The following is a 21,385-nucleotide window of genomic DNA, read 5'->3' on the forward strand; positions in this document are numbered from 1 at the left end:
CAGCTTCTGCTCCCGTCATCTGCTGAACCAAGAGGGAACTTGGGAATATCTCTGGAGTGGGCAAATTTCAAATGGGTCTAGTAAATCCAGGCAACAGATATACAGCTCAGGAATGAAATGTACGGCAGTCTTCTAAAAACAGCAGGATTCGAGGTACTTTCTTATACAAAAGTGCCTACACTGTGATGATCGTGTTTTATTTACTCCCTCTTTGCTCTGAGCAGAGACATGGCTTTTCTTCCTCTTTAAAGGGGAAGTCTGCTTCTGGAATTTTGCAGCAGATATTAAACTAGTTTTTCTGTATTCCCTTGAGAAAAATCAAAAAAATGAGCTCAGAATGTCTCTGCAGGGTTATGGGCCGAGCAACCAATATAACTGCAGTGCGAGAAAAGTACCTAAAAGCATTCCAGTAATGTTTCCACTTACTAGAAAATACAGTTGGAAGCTCTCTTAGCTTTTGCTGAACAGGACAAAAAGTCCAAGTCACAGAAACAATCACAAGCCCTAAGGCACCAGAAGACCTTACATATTCTTACTGACATTTCATGTACCATGCTAACCTGTCACACCCAGCCAGCTATGTCTGCAGTGTGTTCTTTCTTTCTGGGCAAGGGAATCTAATAAAAAGGGAGAAAATAAATATGTTTTTCAAGCAAACAGCAGGTTGGTTTCTCAAAAGGATGTCAAAGCTGGGTTTGGTGCTGCAAGGAGAAATCTTACCCAGAACTATTTCTGCCAGCATAATCCCATCAGCCTGAAAGCCATCAATAGGTGGAACTGGAAGATGCAACTGCCACAGAAGTACTACCGCTGCATTTATCACCCGCGTCAGTCACACATCTTTCACCCTCTGTGGGACCGATCAGAAAAGCTGCTGAGTGTCCTTTTCACTGAATTAACTTAGCAGAAGAGGCACTTTGCTAAGCAATTTCTGTGCGGTACGCAGCACACTCAGCACACTCCAGCATTAGCTCCTACACGTGTTTATCTTACATGGAAGGAATGAATCCCATTGGGAGAAAAAACACTTATAATATAAGAAGAGTGCAAAGGAAGGGTCATTGCAGTCTGAACTCATTAAGGCGTCACGCAAGTCTGAACTCCTGACGTTGCAGCACCTGGCACAGGACAGGAAAGTAGCAGGATCCAGTAACTATAATGTCCCTTGTTAAGACACCTGTATTTGACAGCTGACAGAACTTTCAAGTAACTAATCAGAGTAAAAATGAAGTTTCCTCCACTCTTTCCTAATACATGTAAAACTGTAAGAAAACAAGGAACATCAGCTTACTTTAAAACCAAGGAAAAAAATGATATTCTTGTAAAAAAGTTGTAAAACATGCAAACGGCAGCAAAGTCACAAACTGAGCTAATCAGGTCATTGGGCTGCTTGAAAAAGCACATGGAGGCCAAGCACTTACTTCAAGTAAATAAAGAAAAAGATAAGAGAAAATGAACTGGCCCAAAATCACTCCACAGAACAGAAGAACACTTGGTTCTTGGCTGGAGGTGGTAATTACCTGGCTACGTGGTTGAATATGAACATGAGCACACGCTCACGGAAGTCTAAAGCTGGGACCAAGTAAGCGCTGTGTAATTCTGCCGCACAGTTGTACCAATGCACATTAACTTTTGTTCTTTTTTACCTCTGTCCTAAGTCAGGGTTTCAGTCCAGCTGTTCAGAGGTTTACCAAAGTCCTTTCTCATCTCAGAGTCATCATTTGAAAACCTGGGGTATTGTTTAGTTCTTAAAATATTCTACAATAATTAAAACGTATTGCTACTGCCAGAACAAAACTTCCAACTTAGCACTTTTGCTCAATAATCGTTAATCGATAGGGTATGAAAAACACACAGATAAGGAATAACAAATCAGACACTGCCCCATTTTAAAGTTTGCTCTGCCAGGCTCACAAAACCTCAGCCTCTGTCAGTGATATATCAGCTTAGCATTCCAGTAGATTAGTGCAACAGACAAATTGTGGAGCAAAACTACTCTGAGTATTGCAAACTTTTAGTATCCCTTCCAAAAAATGAGCAGTGTTACTCCTTTGGGACCATTTCTTCTGCTCAGTAAATAAGGGGTCTGGCTCACAGATGTCTTGTTCTGAGACATGTGGTGATATGTTGCCCCAGATCTCTAACTCTCTCCTACTGGATGGACAGCTGAGTTGTCTCTGAAGCTGCTCCTGAGCCACTACAGTGTTTTACATACATCCATACTGATTTTAGTTTGCCTTATGCTGGTGGGTTGTAAACTGCAGCAGGTCAAGGACTGCCTCACAAACAGCTCAGCTGTCCATGCAGTGGGGACAGCAGTTATGTCTTGCATTTCAGGGTATGAGTAAGATCCCTGTAGACAGGGGTAAACATTGTCATTCAGAGCGAGCATGGCTTCTGTAAAAGGGTTAATTTGGTGTTGGAGGGAGAGCTCTTTTACGGACTGAAAGCTGGTTAAAGGATAGGAAGCAAAGGGAAGGGCTTAGTGACCAATTTTCAAGATGGAGAAGAGTCATCAGGAGATCTCCCAGGTATCATTGCTGGGACTAGTTTTAATTAATATCTTTCTCAATGACCCACACATGGGAATGACCAAAGAAATCTTCAAGTCTGTAGATAACACTAAGGTCTTTGGGGTAGTCAAATGCTGTGTTGATGGCAAGGAGCTCCAGAAGGACCTCACAGACTAAGCCAGTGGGCAAAAATGGCAGGTGAACTTTAGTATAGCTTCAACGTACAGTAGTGCACTGAGGGAAAAATCATCTAAACTCAGAGGTGGCAGTTACAACTCAGGAAAGAGTTCTTGGAATTGTGGTTGACAGATCGCTGATATCATTAGCTCAATATACAATAGCAGCCAAAAAAAGGTAGTAAGTCATTCAACAAGGAGGACATTGAGAACAGGACAGAGGACATTCTTCCTGCTATTTAAGTCCTTGGCACTGCATGCAGCTCTGGCCCCTCTGCATCTCAAGAAGGGATGTAATGAAGTTAGAGAAGGTACTCAGAATGGCAACTGAAGTGATCAAGGGGACAGAGTAGCTGCCTTATGCAAAGAGGCCAAAAATGCTCTGACTGGTCTGGGGAGGAGAAGGCTGAGAGTGGAGAAGAATTTGACTGAGATTTACCAACTCAGGAAGGCAGCAGAAAAGGTGACTGCAAAATGCTCTTCACCAACAAGGACTAGAATGACGAGTCACTCGAAAGTGGTAGGAGGTTAAAATCAGACTACAGAAAGACGGACATTACACAGCAGGTAGTGAACTTCTGGAACTTGCTGCAACAGGAGAGTAGAGGCAGACGGCACCAGCAAAATCAGAAAGGGGTGAGATGTATTCATGAACAACAGGTCAATAAATGGATAACAAAAGTCCAGGCAGTGATGCACCCTCTACCATTCCTATGTAACAGCTGTAGCCACTGGGGGAGCACAAGGAGAATGGACTATAGAAGTGGCCCAGCTCATATGTTCTCCCTGAAAAGCACCTGCAATTGCCCCTGCTGGAGACTGGGACAGACTGTTGGACTACATTCCTAACCATCCCCACTTCTGCAGCACTCCTACTCCTCACTCAAATACAGCTACCCAGTTTTTCTTTGTAGTTTGAGCCAAATCTGCATTCAGGATGAGGGATTCAGTATGCCTCCTCTGAACTGTTTCCACTGCAGACAGGACAGAGCTAATCAGAAGTAGGCAGGAAGACAGTGAGTGAAAGTGTGTGCCTGCGCATACAGTATCAGCGTGGCTTGTTTGGGTGCTCCCCATTCCACGCCATGGTAGATGGGCTGTAGACTTACGCTGAGGTGGCTGAGAATCAAAAGGCATCATCATCTTGGGCCTCATCCCCCTTCTTCCTGCCAGTGTGGACATGCTATCCTCTGACTCATGCCCTGAAGGAAGAACACTGAAGGTTATTTACTATGGCAGCAAGACTTCCGTGATACCACATCAGGTGATTTCAATCCTCCTCTTATCCTTAAAGAGGGCTGTCTTGTTTGTAAGCAGTTCTTTGACTCACAATTGCTAAAAACAGTTCTTTCATCTTTTTCCACTAGAAGGTGGAGCAGAGGAGGACGGTTAGGGTAAAGACTGTTTGGCAATGGAAAAATTCTTCAGGCCACCAGGCAAACACAAGCCTCTGGAAATGCAGCTCTGGGCAATGACTGGTAGCGGAAAGAGTCTGAATGAAATGTGCTGGATTAACAAGTTACTACTCACCGAGTGAAAAACTCGCCCAAACCTCAAAGATGCGCAGTAACTGGTTAAAGCACCATTAACTTGATTGTGTTTGAGCTCTGAAATAATCTGTCACACACTTCTCTCAACAGGTTAACATGAGACTTGTTACCTGATCTGCTGATTACTAATCATTACTTTTTCAGGGAAATTCATGGTTTAACTCTTGCGTACTCAGTTATCTCGCTAAAATACACGATCCATCCTTTTCACAGAGCCTTATGAACTAGGCACAAAACAAACACACTATTTAGAAAATAAGAACCAAAAAAAGAAAGATTACTGTAAGTGAATAATGTGCCATGAAAGTGATTTTCGCCAGACACAGTAAAATGTACTTAATTTTAAACACAAGAATCAAAGTACTCGCTGATAGCTCACCTCTGTAGGAATTCCGCCTTTGATGGATATTGCTATCCATGGAATTGTCAACTGGGGTGATGTCCTGGGAGTTGCGAGGGATTGGGGTATCTGTCATGATTGGATTGGGATCTGGAGATTTATCAATGGGTTTTAGCTCCAGTCTTTCATGATGGATCCAAAGGTCAGGAGGCTTGACATCTTTGGAGTTTCCTTTGTACTTATGGGACCCGTTCACTGATTTGCAGGCAGCTCGTTTCCTTGGAAAGGAAGACAAATGAAATGTTCTTAGATGTATGCATCTCTTTACTTGTTGAAAAGGGCAAATTTTCACTGAGATTTCTTTCAGATCCTGTATCCAGCTGAGTGAGAACTACCCAACTGGGCAGGAAGCTTTGAATTTTCAATACAAGCAGATTTGACATCTCAATGCATAGCACTGCATATTCGGCAACTCTGATGCCATGATTTTGGTCTGAAATGCTACCACATGCTGCAGAACTGTGCCCTACAGTCTGAGGTTTCATTAACAAAAATTAAGTTTCCAGTGCTTATGGTTATTAAGACAATATTCTAAACATGAAGTGTATGTAAACCATGCTGTGCTGTACTCCTGGGCTTACAAACAACCTCAAATAAGAGCAGTAAGGAGGAGTGTGGAATTAGCCAGTTATCCCAATAGGATAGTTAACTCTAAAGACTAATGTCAAGAATGTTCATTTTACCCAGGTCAGACACATCTAACTAATGTGCTTTTTCATCGTTGTAGAGCAGCATCAGCAGCCAACGAGAGGGAGTGTTTGTGAGGCAAACATTTGACACAAAGGAATTTTAGAAAAGTAAAATACAGAGCTCCAACACTCCCCTCTGTACACACATGCCTCACTTGGGATTCTGGCAACCACGGAGGAAGGCGTTCTGTCTGGGTAGCACACTTGCTGGAAACGGCTAAGACATGAATAAATAAATTTTTAAAAATATCAGTGAACATGTAGGTGATACGCAGCCAGACACGCTCAAATCCCAGCGTTCTGCTTTGAGCAGCGGAGTTGAAAGAATGAAGCAGATCAGGAGGTTGTTCACTGGTTGTGGGTTACTGCACATAGAAGAGGTGGCAATTGCAAACTGAGGAAAGAATGACAAGATTTCACAAGGTTGTTTCTGCTCTTTGAGAAATGAATAACTTGTCTTGGGCACAGGACCTTGAACTCTTCCCTCTCCCAAGCACTTCCCCCAGTTGCTAGACTATCACGCGTACATCTTTGCTCCCTTCTCTTGAAGAACTTGCACTCTTGCAGAACGGTTCAACTTCAGCAAAACAAGTGGAGGATACCTTCTAAGCCTGGCTTTTAAGCACTTTCTTAAAACTCTGTTTTGCATAACAGACTTTCAAAACTTAAAAAAAAGGTTTCAGCTCTTCAGTTTTTTCAAAGAACATGAAGAAGCAACAACCTTCAGGAGTGATATTTGGCCTCTGAATCGAAGCATCCCTGCTGTAGTCTTAATTTTGGTGTGTGAAGGGAGAATTCAGATGTACACCTATCTTTAGGATTTCAGAACACTTTTCTAAGAGGTCCAGCACCAGGTTCAGATTCCACTCCAGTAATCTAGCTGAAGTCAGATACTGTCATGCACAGCTTGGAAACCTGTGCTGCACAAGGAAATACAGGCTAAGAATGGGAACCAGAACCTGCCCGAGCTGCCGAGTTCACCCAGCTCTGCACAGATGTATCAGCTCAACTTTGGAAACAGAACATCCAACTTTGCGTGCTGCTCTGCCTGAATTAGTTCTGCCTTTGATCCTGTGGTGTAAGTAGTGAAGGAAGCTGCATGATGAGAGATGTCAGCCCTTAGAAGACCATTTAAACTTCCAGCAAGATATTCACCAGAGAATGGTGTGATTACTCCAAACACCATGAGCTGATTTAAAAAAAAAAAAGAACATAAAATAATCCCAGTATTCTAACCAACAATCTCGCCTCAGAGAGGGGCAAATGCAGGTCTGTATGAAATATTTTCCCGGTTTGCCTGTGAATGCTTATCTTGATCGTTTGTGAACTGAAACACTGATTAGGAAAAGCAGAAAAACATCATCATCACATGCAAGATAACATGCATCAATACAGCTAAGTTATCTTCTCTGAATGCTAAATTCAAACTCATGTCACAACACTGCACAGCTAATTAGTTGTCCGAACAGAATTTCTACAGCCCACAATACTCAAAATTAATAAACTCCAAAGCATCCTAAAGAAAAGATTAAATAATAGAATAAAGTGAGAAAGGTAGGACAGGGCAAAGTCCTGCACAGGAATCTTACTTTTTCTGGTGAGAAGTAGTACGACGAGTGCAGAAGACAGCAACTATCACCACTATCACAATGGTAATCACTCCAACAGACACTATGATGACAAGAAGCATGTTGCTATCCAAGGGAGAGGTAGGACTTCCGTGGGGACTGTTACTGCCTGTAAGAGTTAGAGTGGGGAGAAAGGGGACATTTATTATATGGCGTTCAGTCGGAAAAGTTTCCCATCAAAGAATGCAAAAAGCAGTCAACACTGGCCAAAGAATGGCAATATCATACAGATCAGCAGAAGGCAAAAGTTGGTTTATCTGATAGGATTTCTACTGCTTCCTTATTTTTTGCCATTAGTCAATTGTGTTTCTGTGCAATTGTTAAATCTATAAGGTGCCTTATAGATCTATTTCCAACTGACAGTCTATAAGAATTTATGTTTGCCCTACTCAGATAGTTATCATAAAAATACTCAGTAGGTTAGCGCCTGGCAGAGTTAACCTGGGGCTCTGCTACAACTGCAGCACAGCCGGCATTCCCTCGCACACAACACAGACACGAGTCTCTATCAGTATTCTGCAGCGGTCACTCTCCTCGGGAACAAAATTCACCCATTTGATGCAATTTGATGAAATGATGATTCAACACATTTGACGTAGCAGTAATGAGTGTTACCTCAGGGCAAGGCTTCCACAATGCTCAGTGCTAAAAGGGAGAAGGAATTTTTCCCTCCCTAATCTGTTCTTGCTGAATTAATTTTGCACTTGTGCACTGCAGCAGCCATTTTAAAGTAAACAAGGAAAATGTGCTATCGAGACTGAAATTTAAATGCATGTAACTATTTTCTACATATACCCCACATAGTAGGCAAGAACTTTATGATAGGAGTGTGACACAGTTTCTTCAGTGGGAACGGCTATCACCATACAAAGACAAAAGTTACTGAAACAGGTGTAATCAGGGTTGTAGACAGTTCACTATTCTAAGTGGAATATCAAAGGACGCCGCATTTAATTTGAAAAGCTTTATAACAACACTTACCACCGAGCGGTGGTTTGTAATCTGGCCCTAGGTCCACTGGGCGGCTTCCTTTTCCTGCAGATCCTGAAGCTGAAAAAGTCATATATGTAATAAGTATATATCTCTCTCTATATCCATATATACACACACGTGCACACACACGAACCCACACGCTTTCATTTCTACGGTAGTCTTTTCAGAACTTCTGTCTGAACCATTTTGAATGCAAGTGCTAAACTAACCACTGAAATGCAATCCTCTCTCTACTCTCCTAAGTATTTCCCCCTTTTTAAAGTCAGGTCTAATGTATATCACTTGCTGCTGCAGCGAGGTGCATGAAGCCACAAGTTCAACTCCAGTGTCAAGACCTCCACTGAGTTAGCAGAATGCTTCCAGCAAAAAAAGTCCTGGTTCTTTCACTTCCATGTTTTGAGTAAAATACGCTAATGCAAAATTGCCACGAATGCTAAAAATACTGAAGTAGGGGAAGCATACAGCAAGATGCAAAGAACGACCTATGTCTGGTTTTAGGAATTCATAATACTTTGCACATTTTTACACTGCTGCATGCAAAAAGCCAAAACCACAAAAAACATTGTTCCCAATACTACAGTTTCACAATCAGAAACAAAGCTTTTTTTAGTTAAAAGTCCACGCTAAGTAAAATAGCAGTTAAAGGATGTGTAACAAATGGGAATTTTGAAGTTAGTATCACAGACTGAATTAGTAATTGTGAAATAAGGACGACTGGTAGGAACAGCGAAAAGTACCAACTAAATACTGATCAAATCCCAAGAAGGACAATAAGAAAGAATTTTTTACATGTTACAATAAGGAATTAGATGTAGTCTAAATAATGGAAATGATGTATTGCGGGACAAATCTATAACGAAATAGATATATTGCACCTGCTTGTCTGGAGAGGACAACTGCATTCCGTTGAAACATATTCTGTTTTTAAAGCACTGGACTAATAATTTTGCAGCAACAACGAAATAAATCCAACAATTTTAAATAGCATATATTTAATATACTTAGATCTGTATGATGAGATAGCTGCCACCAAAGAGACCTGAAAAAACTCGCTGAAAAATTCTATGAACCATTGAACCTAGCACTGGAGGCATGCTGGAGCACCGGGGCAGCTTCGCGAGGGAATAAAAATAACTGACTATATTTCGAAAGGACAAATAGGCAGCCCTGCGTATTGTCAGTGCAGTAGCTGGATCCTGAACGCAGGAACAAGTTCACGGAAAGGTTGATGGATAGGAGATGATAGCACAGTTCATGCCCAGCCACGCTGTTTTACTGAAAAGTTATTGCCAAACAAACTTAATGTCAGACTACAAATTTTGTTGGTAAGGGTAACGATGCAGACCTCCTATATTTAGCCTTCTATAAACATTTTACTGAGCACTGTACAGTGCTTCGTTAAAAATAGCACAATAAAAAAGCAATGTGGCACATATTAACAAGATTATCAACCAATTAACTGATACGAATAAGAATTATAACTGCAGAATCATTATTCATAAGGGATATTTCTAACGAGGTGCCGCAAAGACCTGTGCTTGGCCAAGTGTAATTCAGTATCTTAATTAACACTGTGAAAGAAAGCTAAAATAATTGCTACTAAAGTTAACCGATGACAAAAAATAATTGAGTAGATAAGACAGGCAAAGTCACCTGCACAGACCAACAGGGATCATGCAGTAAATGTGGGCATAACGCATTAAGTCAGCGCAGTTTATCGGACGATCTGCACTCACTAGAACAGTGTATCTACTCGCCCAGGCACCGGCAGGGCTTATAAACACGTATGTTGGGGGGAGGTGTATGTGACAAAATATAAATCATACTTAGATGATGAAGAAAATGCTGGCAGCCAGTGGGAAAAACCAGCATTTTGGAAAGCAGTGATTTCTAAAGGGTCTTGAGATCCTTGTAGAGTTCAGGGACACCTGATATTGGCCCTAACTGTGTGGTGCCCATGGAGCAGTGAGTGCGTGTTTCCAAAGAAGCAAAGTTAACTTCAACACACAAAGTCAGTTTGCAAAATACAGCGAGATTTAGGTTCCTAAATACCGGAGCAACCAGGGATCACCAGTTTAGCCTTTAAATAGGGGCAGCTCGTTCCATATGTAACGCTACCTGAAAGACGACCTGACTGGTCCCTACGGTTCTTGCTGGCGTGAAGGCTGGACCTCACCACCCTTCTTTGCAGCACCTAATCATGCCACTGCAAGGATCAGAAACCTTGCCGCTACTGCGCCACAGCCTGCTCTGAACACGCGTATGCACGTGCTCCACCTTCTGTGTGCATACCAGCCTATTTTCCAGGGTCTTATGAAGGCTGTTACTGAGGTTTTTCCATTTTCTTCTGTATCAAGGAATGGCTTAAGTTTACTTGAAATTGTTCAATTTTTTAGTTCAGTTACCTCTGTGTTGCCCATGAGGTATCTGGCAGTTGGACAAGACATTTTATTTTGTGTTCTTTTCAACATAGGTTTACCAGGATTAGGTATCTTAACCTTTGGTTTTGTACTAGGTCTGTGCAAATCCCTGAAGCCCAACCGCATGAGCTGGTGACCTCTCCTAATAGAAGCTGGTACCTGCGCTACAGAAGTGTGTCGAAGAACAACATACTTCATACAGAAGGAAAAATATTAAAGCAGGCAAGAGGAAAGACAAGAGTCACTAAGCAGGCTGAAAGGCCAGCGAGTCAACCCTGCTGCAGTGTTTTTCTCTCCAGTCTCAAATAATTTGTCTGCTACTTCCTGAAGGACACGCGTCTGCACTTTGATGATCTTGTCACAGAGCAAGCTTTTCTGCTCTTCAGCTTGTATTCTCCTTTGCTGCATTTAACCCACTGCAATGATTTGTAGCCTCTGAGTGCTCTTATAGGTATCCTGAAACAAAATCTCTTGACTTGGAGGTAAGCTTTTATGATTGATAAATTATACAGTTTTATAAACATTAAAGTAATTGTTACTGGGAGAAAATGTTACTTTAGGATGATAATGTTGGGTGACGAGATTAATTATCTGCTGAAATGAAGTTAGAAGAAATGTGCAGAAGAGAAAACAGCAACTTTTAAATAAAACACAGATTTTAATCTTTCCCTATTCTGCTCCACTTGCAACAGAGAGCTAGCGATGCCATGGCGAACATCTGCTTCCCCCCTGACAATCCTGAATCTCACCTAGTATCTCTGTTATGGAAGTCTGGATATGAATTTGCTCTGTAACAGCCTAAGATCAACAGTATTTGGTACAGAGGTAGCAAACCCAAAGGTAAAAGCATATTTAATAAATTACTGCTAAGTAACAGGTTCAAAAACAAGTTAAAATATCTCATTCTCAATCCCTTTAGGATCTATTTAATTGTATGTCTAAGATGCTTGCCAATGTCCTTTTGAACTCCTCCCTTCAGACTAATTCTTCCACTTTTTATTGGGCTTGTAGCTTATTTGGAAGAAAGCAAAAATACCTCTGGGACATTCACCATATAATTCGATGTAGTAAACTCAAAGCTACCATTTTTCAAGTTAGCATTTTAAAACCTTAAGGCTTTTAGCAGCTAATGTTATGTCTTTGGGAGAGAGTGGAGTCTAAATGAGCTGACTAGCAGAATCTCGCTTGCAAAAAAGCCATCTAGAGTAGTGATATTTTCCTTTATTATAAAAATAATTATAGATATAGAGCTCACAAAACAGCACTTATGCTAATTAACTAACTGTTTGATCTTCCACCTCTGTATACTGAGATCTCACATCCAGTGGTCAGAGGCTGGCTGGAATATCACTTAATCCAAATTCATTTTGACAGAATGATTCAGCTCTGGCACAACCCGCTTTGTCCCTTCATGTGACATCTGACTACAGAGATCACTTTATATTCCTAACGCCCCAACCACAAATAGACCTTCCACTATAAAAAGCACAACAGGAACCTGCTCATTTACATTTAGAGCAGCAGAAACTTGTTTCGTTTCAGAAATGCAACAGCACATGAAAAGGAAAAACAAAACATGAAAAAGATGGAATAAAAGAGAAAGCGTGGCTATTCATTTACCTTGATCATTAGGCATTTTATCTGAGGATTCAGCTACTGGGACAAGCACAGGGAAGGAAAAAACAAGAGAAAGATCACAAGGCTTGAAGGAGTGACAGACAGAATCTGAAGTTTCACATAATATAAATAAACTTAGTTAAGAGTTAAGATCTCATTTTTAACCACAAATACTCACATGGAAAAAGTATGGTTTGAAAATCTACTCATAACATTTTTGAGGTTATTTTTCATCTCTCCTCAGAGTACATTTACCTCCGACTCCCTCCCACAATAAGGGTTTTTCATCCCCTTTCCGGAGTACGAGATTTTTCAAGTATCATGCCGTCTTAATATTTCACCAGTTAGCCAGCACCAAGCAGATTAAAGAGCCTGTTGCGTCACACTAGTTCACACTATATCATCCAAGTCTTTAGAGTACAGTCGTTTGCTGGCTACCAACTCTAGATCCTGCTGCTTGGTACCATTTCATCATGGGCAGATGCCACACGCAACCTAAAATCTTAAAGCAATCAGAAACTAGCTTTCTAAAAAGCACATTTAGGATGTGGACCCTCAGCATTCATAACTTGTTCACCTAACGGCCTACCAATAATTCTGAAACAACACGTCTAAGCAAACAGCTGAAAAATATTTGCATATGTATTAACTACATGCAAGAGCAACTCAAGAGAAAATTTTCTTCTAATCAAACTCTATCTTCTTCCTGTCTTTTCCAGCTTAAATAAAAAAATCATGCTATTGGTATTTATCCCTATATGGCTTTCATCAGAAAATGACAGAGAAGGTATTTACGTATTCCTGATACTTTACCTTTCGGGGTTCTGAACTGAACTGCCTCAGACATAGGCCCCATGCCCTTGGAGTTGCGAGCCTGGATTTTGAAATAATAGGGTGTATCAAGGGTTAATTCTTGTATCTGATGGGTCAGTCTGTTTCCCACGACAGGTTCAATAACCCAATCATGTATTTCAGCATTCACATCTGTACTGTAGTAAATGATGTATCCTGTTCAAAGGAAAAAAGAAAAAAGAAGAACCACCATTATGCATGAAGAACAGAACATTCATAAGATCTAACACCAAAAGTTCTCTCAACTACTAATGATATTTCACAGCTAAATGATTATGGGTTTTCTGAAAACGTATTCTTACTTTTTCAAAGACTAAGAATGCGTTCGGGTATTAGACAGCTTTCCCATCTCAAATTTTAAGCCATATGTTGAGAGGAAAAAAAGCCATTTGAAATATCAAAGCTATTTTTAACCACTATTCATCCAAGTATGGAGAAATTCCTCATCTCCATGTCTTTACCTGATCATAGTCCAAGCAACATAAAAAACATAAAGCTACTATTACAAAAACATCAGCAAAGAATTAGTGCTTAGAGAAAACTGATAACCTTAAAACAAAGAAACATTCTCATGCACAGCTTATTTATCATTATAAAATAATTAAAATGTATTAGTTTTCAGTTTATTAACAAAGAAAACTATAAACTAAAGAGAACCAAAGCAATCTTGCTTAGCATAGAAATAAGATATGAGAAGAGTATATGATCTTTTATTATATATACTACACATACCAAGCAAGATGAAGTAAAAGCTCTCTAATTTTTTGCTATTTAAGGAGCAACATAGGACCCTACCATAAAATATATCCTCATTTGCACAAATATGGGGCCAGGTCATCAGCCTGATGAATCTCTATGAGGAAATACATGAGCACAACTTGCTACTTCCCTTGTTCCACAGCCTCTCTGGCTGCGGGGTATGAGCAGGGAGGGGATGCTCGTTCGCCAGAGCAACTTCCACTTCTTTAAAGCAATCAGAAATATTGCCGATTCCCCAAATTCACATACATCACAGTAATCAGCGTGGCATGGAGGGAGATGTGTGAAACACCAGTTGTAGGCTTGACGTAGCTTATTTCTTGCCTTCGTGATACTGTTAGCTACCGGGGAGTAGATTTAACAGTTTGCTACTTGGATGGGTTACAAATGGGACAACACATATATAGTGACAGTTCAGAGCACTATATAGAGCGTAGTGACAGTTAACAGCGCAGCTCGGCACAAGGCCTCCGAGTTTACTCACAACCATACTAGTTAGCGGGCAAGTCGCACACGCTGGGCAGCAAAAGCTGCTGGAGCCCAGCTTAGCCCATTCCAGCGCTTCACATCCATCCTGCCCACACTGAATGCAGATTAAAATGGAAAAGACAAGCAATCTAAAGGCGTGCGATCTAGTGCATGGAATTACAGCCTCACGTAGCTTTTCTGCCATTAAATGCACAGAATGGACTGAGCTAATAATCATGCCAGATTTTGGGTGTCTCCACCAGAGGGCACTCGGTTCACACGTGCCCGAAAATTCGCAACAGCGCCCTTGGCAAATTGAATTCTAAGGTTTGGTGGACTCAGGCAGCCTGGGAGCAAAACAACTTACAAAAAACCATTTTTTTTAGAAAACATTCAGCTGGTTTTGCTTATGCAAAAACTAATGAATACAACACGTTTCCACTCAACGTGTGTGAATCAACATGAGGCTTTCCTTTATGGTATAGAAATTGCAAGGAGATTTTTTTTACCTGGAAAATTACCTTTTCATGGTAATTTTGCTAATGACACTTTATAAGTAAACGCTGATCTCCTTGCACATTTTCTCGCATACACACTTGATACAACGGAGGTGACAGGCTCACCTTTTCTAAGAGCATATACACAACCTGGGGATATCTGTGCCTTACAGTTCACACACGTCTGAGTGATCCAGATTGAGCACTAGCAACCAAGTGCTTTAACCTGCAATTAGGACAAAGGCTTTTGTTTCTCTGGCCAAACCTGCCTCTAGATATAGAGGAAACATCTAGCTGATAATAAAATAACCCCCAATTTGCTTTATAGAGATAAATGAAAATAGAGAAAGATGAAAATATAAACAACTATACAGAGACACACAGATAGCTCATTCGGACCTGCTGTTGCAGTGTGAGTAGCTGGTCTTTTCCAGCTGCATCTTCGTATCTCCACTTGTGGGGCACACTTGGCACAGGATCACGTGAAGAGCAATGCACAATGCACAACCCCTCCTGCCACACTGGTTCCAAAAAGACATACAGCCCTACCGCTACATCCACACTGTCCCACCCGCAGCCTTCGGGCCGCATGCTGAACGCCCTGTGCTTTTTAGGGGCCTTTCCTCCCATTTACTTCAAAGTTCATGGTAATTATTAAGAACAGATTCTTCAACATTCTGCCTTTTCAGATGAATCTGATTAGTTTTAGTCTCCTGTCTACAACCTGGGCTACAGTACTGCATGTTCAGACTCTTCAGCTGGTGACTGATTTCCAAGGCTTGATTCTGCACCACAGTCGATTCCAGTAACACAAGCAAAATTCAAACACTGCACACTGTATGCCAACAAAATCTGCTTTAAGCTTACAGCCAGGAAAAAAAAAAAAAGTAAAGCAAGTGAATTATTTCAGAAAGCCTTTAGAAATGGCAATCCAAATGAAGAGAACTCTTACAGAAAGAAAAGTGGTAATTATTATTTTCTCTAAAATGACTTATCCTACATGAAAGTGATGCAATTACAAAGCCAGATAATAGTTTACTCCTAATCATCAAGTCAGCGGAGGAATTCTTCAGTCGCTAATACGCTGGCTTCAAGCCTCTAGGAGTGGCACAAAGATGACAAAGAGCACTGGAACAGAAACTTCCGAATCAAAGACTCTGGGCCAGATGCATTGCAGATGGTATTCCTGGAGGCGGGCTATTAGAGTAGCACAAGCTGAGGAAGACCAAGGTTGCTGAGATATTTGAACTTTCAATTATACTTCTGGTTAGATGCCAACTTCACACTGCAGCTATTGTTTGTATCTTAATGTATTTTCACTAGGTACAAAAGTAAATAATTAATCTGAGCTACCTAAAAAGATTAACAAAGATGATACAGAACTCTTGGATAGCTCAAGGATAAAGAAAGTATGGTACATTTTCAAGGATGCATGTAGATTATATTCTGTTAACCGAGCACCTTATATCCACCTTTATAACTCATGCAAACTGCACCTGTAATTTTGCCATTGGCTTCAGACGGAGGCTGCCAGTTTACAATTATTGTCCGAGGTTTTCCCTCCTTGCTCACCACAGTTACATCTTTAGGAGGAGAAGTAGGAACTACAAACAAAGAAAAAAACAGACGATCAGACTATCATGTTGCACAATTTCACTGGATATAAGAAAATAATCTCAGCACTTCTGCTATTTAAATATGTTACCATTGAAAGAAAGGCGCATACGATAATAAAAATTCAGAACATTCATCTTCAGGTAAAGCTACCAGCACAGTGTACTGATTTACACTGACTTACTCCATTAAACTGGCAAATGCCATCTGGTGTGCAGTATTTCCTTTCCATAAGAAGTTACCTGTTTCTGCAGCGTTTCTGTCGACAGATGCTGTGATTCATGACTGAATGCACCCATGTGTCTTCCAAAAAATGCTGCCTTTGCAGAACTCAAATAGGTTAGGGTTAATGACTCCTAACCTGCGTTAGTTTGGTCATAAGGAAAATTAGATGAACTTGTGAAATAAATACATCCTACATGCACAGACATACCAAGTATCTCCGTATTTTGAGGTTTATGATGGGACCAAGACCTAGCAATGCCAATTTTCCCCTCAAATCTGAATCAGCACAATCCACCTGAGGTTTAGAATCACAACCAATAATTGCTAATTTACTTTATGAATGATCTAACTGTGATTTGCAAGGAAATCTGCACCACAGAGGCATTTAAAATCTAGAAGTATTTGCTGAACACAATTGTCCAACTTTACTCCTTGGGTTGCCTGACAGTGAGCGAGAGAGAGAACTCTTTTTCCCCATCAGGCCTCTCCTGCCTAAAACTCAGAAAACTGCATGAGCCACTCCAGCAAAAGACTGAAACCTGAGACCTCTCTCACTGTGAACTAAAATATCCAGCTGGGGCTTAGATTAATGGCTTTCAAATGCACAGAGCCAACATCTCCAAAGGTGCATTAACCAGCTACAGTTGGGCCTCCACATTATGAAAAACACGAGACTTCTAATTAGGTAACTTTTAGCAGAGTAAATCTGCCTTGGATATTTAATACTGTAACAGTAATATTTAGAGCTTACACAATGCCTTCCACATTTAAAGAGCTTTTTGTCTGCTACCTATTAGAAATTAATCTTTCCATCCTCTGAGGTGGCCACCTATAGTCCCTCGGCAGAATATAGCTAGAAACCAGGGATGGTGAAAGTGAAGCTCAAAAATTGGTGTGATTATTATCCAAAACTCTTAAACACACGCTCAGCAGAAATGAACTCAAGCAAAGCATGCTTCAAAGCCCTACAGTAAGGTAGAGACAAAAATCAGGATTAGGCCCTCCAGAGATTACCAATGCGCAGACCAACACTGAAACCAGTATCCTGTGTTTTTCTTCAGTATTAGTTGAGAAGTAAGTCCTATACAGCGCTGCTAGTCATGAGTACTCAAAATAATGAGTCACACACTCAGGAATTTGGCGAGTAGTATAAATCACAAGATCTGTTAGGAGAAAATAAATGTAGCCTTTTTTTTTATTTTATTTTCCTCCTAGTTCTCAAGCTTTTAGGTCATCTTTTCAAGTATTTCTCTGCAACAACACAGATTAGGAATTAGCTTTCTATTTAAACAGAAGACACAAAACTTGACGTTTCATCCTCGCTCACGTATTTTTTGTTTGAAATTCTCTTTTCAGAACTTTTCTGTGCAACTTTTACAGTCCCTATTCTTATTGTAGAGCTATGGATGAGAACTGTATGTGTGGCAGCAAAAATACCAAATAAAGTGTTTGAGCACTGGGTGTGCACAGCAATTGCGAGGGGAACCATGCCTTACTCCCTGACCTGGGCTGTTGCAACGGCAGCTGCCGCCGCTCTAGGTCTCGGGATTTTCAGTGCAATACTTTCGGACAAAGCGGGCCACCTCTGGGAGAACACATGAACGGGATTCCCACCAAGACCTAAGACAATGATTTCAAAGCAACTGAAGATCACTAAGGGTATATGGGACTTCAGAGTAAGTTAGGAGTTTTTTGATTTTATCCTAGTTTAAGTTTTGCTTTTTTTCCTCCTTGTGTTACAGCATCTGGATGCCCTGACCGATTCTTTGCATACTTGATTTTTTTGCACTACCTTAAACTGGTGTCAGAACTATACAGCAATTTGGATAGGCTCCTTATTGTACGTACAGTTCAAATAAACAAAACCATAAACACAATAAGCAATAAATTTAATCACAGAAAGACTCAATGGAGCTAGTGAGGGACAGGTCCGGCCCATGAAAGCTTCTGCAGTCGCAGTTATGCCACAGGCCCACGTTCCTCCCAGCAGCTGTGATCCTCTTCTGTTCTGTACTTTGGGAGTGCGTCATTTCTACACCAAGAATTGCAATGGCAATTCAGGTCAAAGAGTAGGAATTCAGAGCTGATTTTCATGTCTTAATTCCAACTGGGATTTTTTTTTGACTCCTGCCTCACGAGCTTTCTTACTCTATAATGGTTATCATCATAATTATATCCAGTTTTAACTACCATTGGCTAAACTATGCTGTTTGTATTTGCTATTGATGTGCTGTATCTGAGATGTTTCAAAAGTATGCTGCTTTTTTCCTCTCCCATCCATGAACTGCGGCATATTATTTATTACATCTCTGTGATTTGATGGAAATCCTTTTGGATGCAATCACGCCTTTGAATTTTGAAGTACCTTGTTGTTTTTTAATCAGGATTTCTGACTAAACTATAAAGAAAAAAAAACCCAGCAAGTATTCATCAACATAATCATTTTAAATATCTGCACTCCCTCTTCCAGGATTCTGGCAGACTAGATTTGATGCATGTTGCCAGAAGCATCAGCCTTCCCGGAAAGACACAAGTACCTAATTCAAAAGTTGTCCCATGTGCTGTCATACTCCAGGTACTCGATCGTCGCCCTTTCGTCACCATCACAGAGAATTCGTACAAGGTATTTGGTTTTAACCCGGTCACTAAATAGCTCAAAGTGGTTGCATTTGCAGTCTGAAAGAAAAGCAAAGTGTCAGTAACTTCTGAAAAACGTCAAGTCACTAACTCTCAGACACCTTTGCCTCAGGCAGGTGTTTAAAACATTTTAACATTGCTACATTTTGATAACCAGCATCATTAATTCTCTTTTTCGCTTTCTCATGCAAATTCATTAATCAAGTAGTAATGTAGCACTTGTTTTATCCTAAACGAGAAATTATTTCTGCAGTCAGCAAGAGCATTTAATAACAGTCAATTATAAATTAAAAAAGCAATATAATGTCCAGGGCACACTTGTTATGCAGCAGGCTGAATCACCGGCTGCTTGGTGTGTGTGTGTGTGTGTGTGTGCGTGTGTGTGTGCGCGTGTGTGTGTGTGTTAATTTACAGTATTTCATTAAATCATCTAGCTAGGGAAAACAATAAAGCACAGTTAACAATAAACGCCCTTCTTGAAATCCAGATCTTCTTCCTTCCATATCCATGTTAGAATTTTCAGTGAATTTTAAACATACTTAAAAAATCAACTGAGGATGTAGGTGCTCAGAGACATGAAGAAAATGAAGCTTTATTAATATGTGGGTTTTTTCAGGAAGAATGATTATCAAGGGACATGCTTAAACTACACAGGGTTTATAGTATGATTCAGAACTCAGTCAGTTAGTTACAACTTCTTTACCTATAGACAAAAAAAAAAAAGAAAAAAAAAAGAAAAAAAAAAAAAGGGTTATCTACATATATCTGTATTCCTTACCTAGACCTACAGTAATCTAAGAGTTAGTCATTTCAAACTCTGACAGGGTCATATAACAACTGTATTCATACATAACTATTTCCTTCAAAAAACAATTGTTTCCAGCTAATTCTCCTTCAAGGAAAAGAATCTATCTAATAAATTTACATCCCGTCAAGACACTAATGTAGTCCAGTCTAGTCTAATATAGTCCAAATAAAAAAGGACAAACTTCTGTAGAGAAAACCCTTATTTCTCAAGTATACAACGACAGCTTTTTAGTTACGCCCACTGAAAACTCTGTTAGCCAAGTGAAACTTAGATTTGTACCAAGGATTCTGCATGGTCACGACATGCATTTAGCCAGATAAACTTCACAGGCCGGGGACAGACAATAAAATAAAGACATGATAAATATAATTAACACTGGATTCTCCATTACCATTTAGTAGATACAAAACTCTGCGACAAAACGAGATCAAACACAAGCTCCCTAGTACTAACATGAAACCCTGGGTTCAGAAGAGCTGTTCATCGGCTCTCAGGGCCAAGCAGTATTTTATCCAGGCTTTTTGCAGTCTAGCTCAGGGACATCAGGAAATAACAGATGCTTCAGTGGAAGCTGCGAAAAACTCTGGCCTGGACAATTATATAATAACCAGTCCATGGAAGAAACCTTTACCTAGCATCTTAGATTACAAGCTGCCTTACCCAGAAACAGCATTTCTTCTTCTCCAGAATTTCAGTTTCACTGCACATCACCTCGAACATTACACCTGGAAGCCTAGCTGGAGCGCTTGGCTTCTCTGCTTCCTTCATTACGTGTACCACTTGCTGTTTTTAAGATTGCAACAAATCCCACGATACTAAACCCTGTGCACCTAATAGAATTAAACTCCATAAATATTACCCTGCAAAATTTGTTTTCTTTCTATACGGTCCTAAAAGATCTACATGCAGAATTAATATTTTAGCTTATGCGTGAGAGCACAGCTAATAAATTACAGGTAGTCTGTGAGCAGGAAAACTCTGCTCCACCAATAAAGGTTCTTTGAAAAATGCTTTCTGATCCACATTAGTGAAACTACACGGTCCAAAGCACGGTGGACTATTTTAGCTTCAGGGACTGTATCACATCTGTTCCTATGTTTATACGCTCTGGACTGACACATCTTCTATATAAATTTGAGAAAATAAGGCTCCTTAAGGTAGACTCTCTGAACCTGGATTTGAAGCAGGCAACCTTTTCTTTAACCAAACCTTTTACAAATGTCAGGATAGGAAGTGGGACTGAATGTAGAAAATTATGAATGAACTGTATCAACATCCAGTTTACTGAAGACAATGATGGATGCAACACCCAGCCGAACAGATGCAGCTTTGGATACCAGGGAACGGACACGAAGATAAAATTTGTGTGTGCCAGTGTGTGTAACGGAGAAGCTCTGACGCCACTGGGCAAACAGCCTCGAAACGTGGGCTAAAGAGCAAAGCTGCTGGAGAGGGACAGGACAAACAATCCGCTAGCCCATACTTAATGAAGTTACCAGCTTTAACGGGCTGAAATATCTCAGCTTATTGAACGGCACT

General features: G+C 40.5%; 1 protein-coding gene across 7 annotated transcripts in view; it reads right to left on the bottom strand.

Annotated features, from left to right (window-relative positions):
• Window positions 1–21,385, bottom strand: part of NEO1 (neogenin 1) — a 216,225-nt gene that overhangs the window by 10,347 nt on the left and 184,493 nt on the right. For 5 of the 7 annotated variants that reach the window (XM_064517635.1, XM_064517632.1, XM_064517636.1 and 2 more), the window contains exons 18-25: window positions 18,939–19,077; window positions 16,059–16,166; window positions 12,800–12,994; window positions 11,990–12,022; window positions 7,938–8,006; window positions 6,918–7,065; window positions 4,619–4,857; window positions 3,799–3,891 (exon numbers count right to left, since the gene is read on the bottom strand). In XM_064517635.1, coding sequence (XP_064373705.1) covers window positions 3,799–3,891; window positions 4,619–4,857; window positions 6,918–7,065; window positions 7,938–8,006; window positions 11,990–12,022; window positions 12,800–12,994; window positions 16,059–16,166; window positions 18,939–19,077 — 1,024 coding nt within the window. The remainder of the gene's footprint in view (window positions 1–3,798; window positions 3,892–4,618; window positions 4,858–6,917; window positions 7,066–7,937; window positions 8,007–11,989; window positions 12,023–12,799; window positions 12,995–16,058; window positions 16,167–18,938; window positions 19,078–21,385) is intronic. The other 2 variants (XM_064517637.1, XM_064517633.1) reach the window with 1 other exon arrangement.

Source organism: Dromaius novaehollandiae, chromosome 10, assembly GCF_036370855.1.
Source record: "Dromaius novaehollandiae isolate bDroNov1 chromosome 10, bDroNov1.hap1, whole genome shotgun sequence".
In the NCBI taxonomy this organism is placed as follows: Eukaryota; Metazoa; Chordata; class Aves; order Casuariiformes; family Dromaiidae; genus Dromaius; species Dromaius novaehollandiae.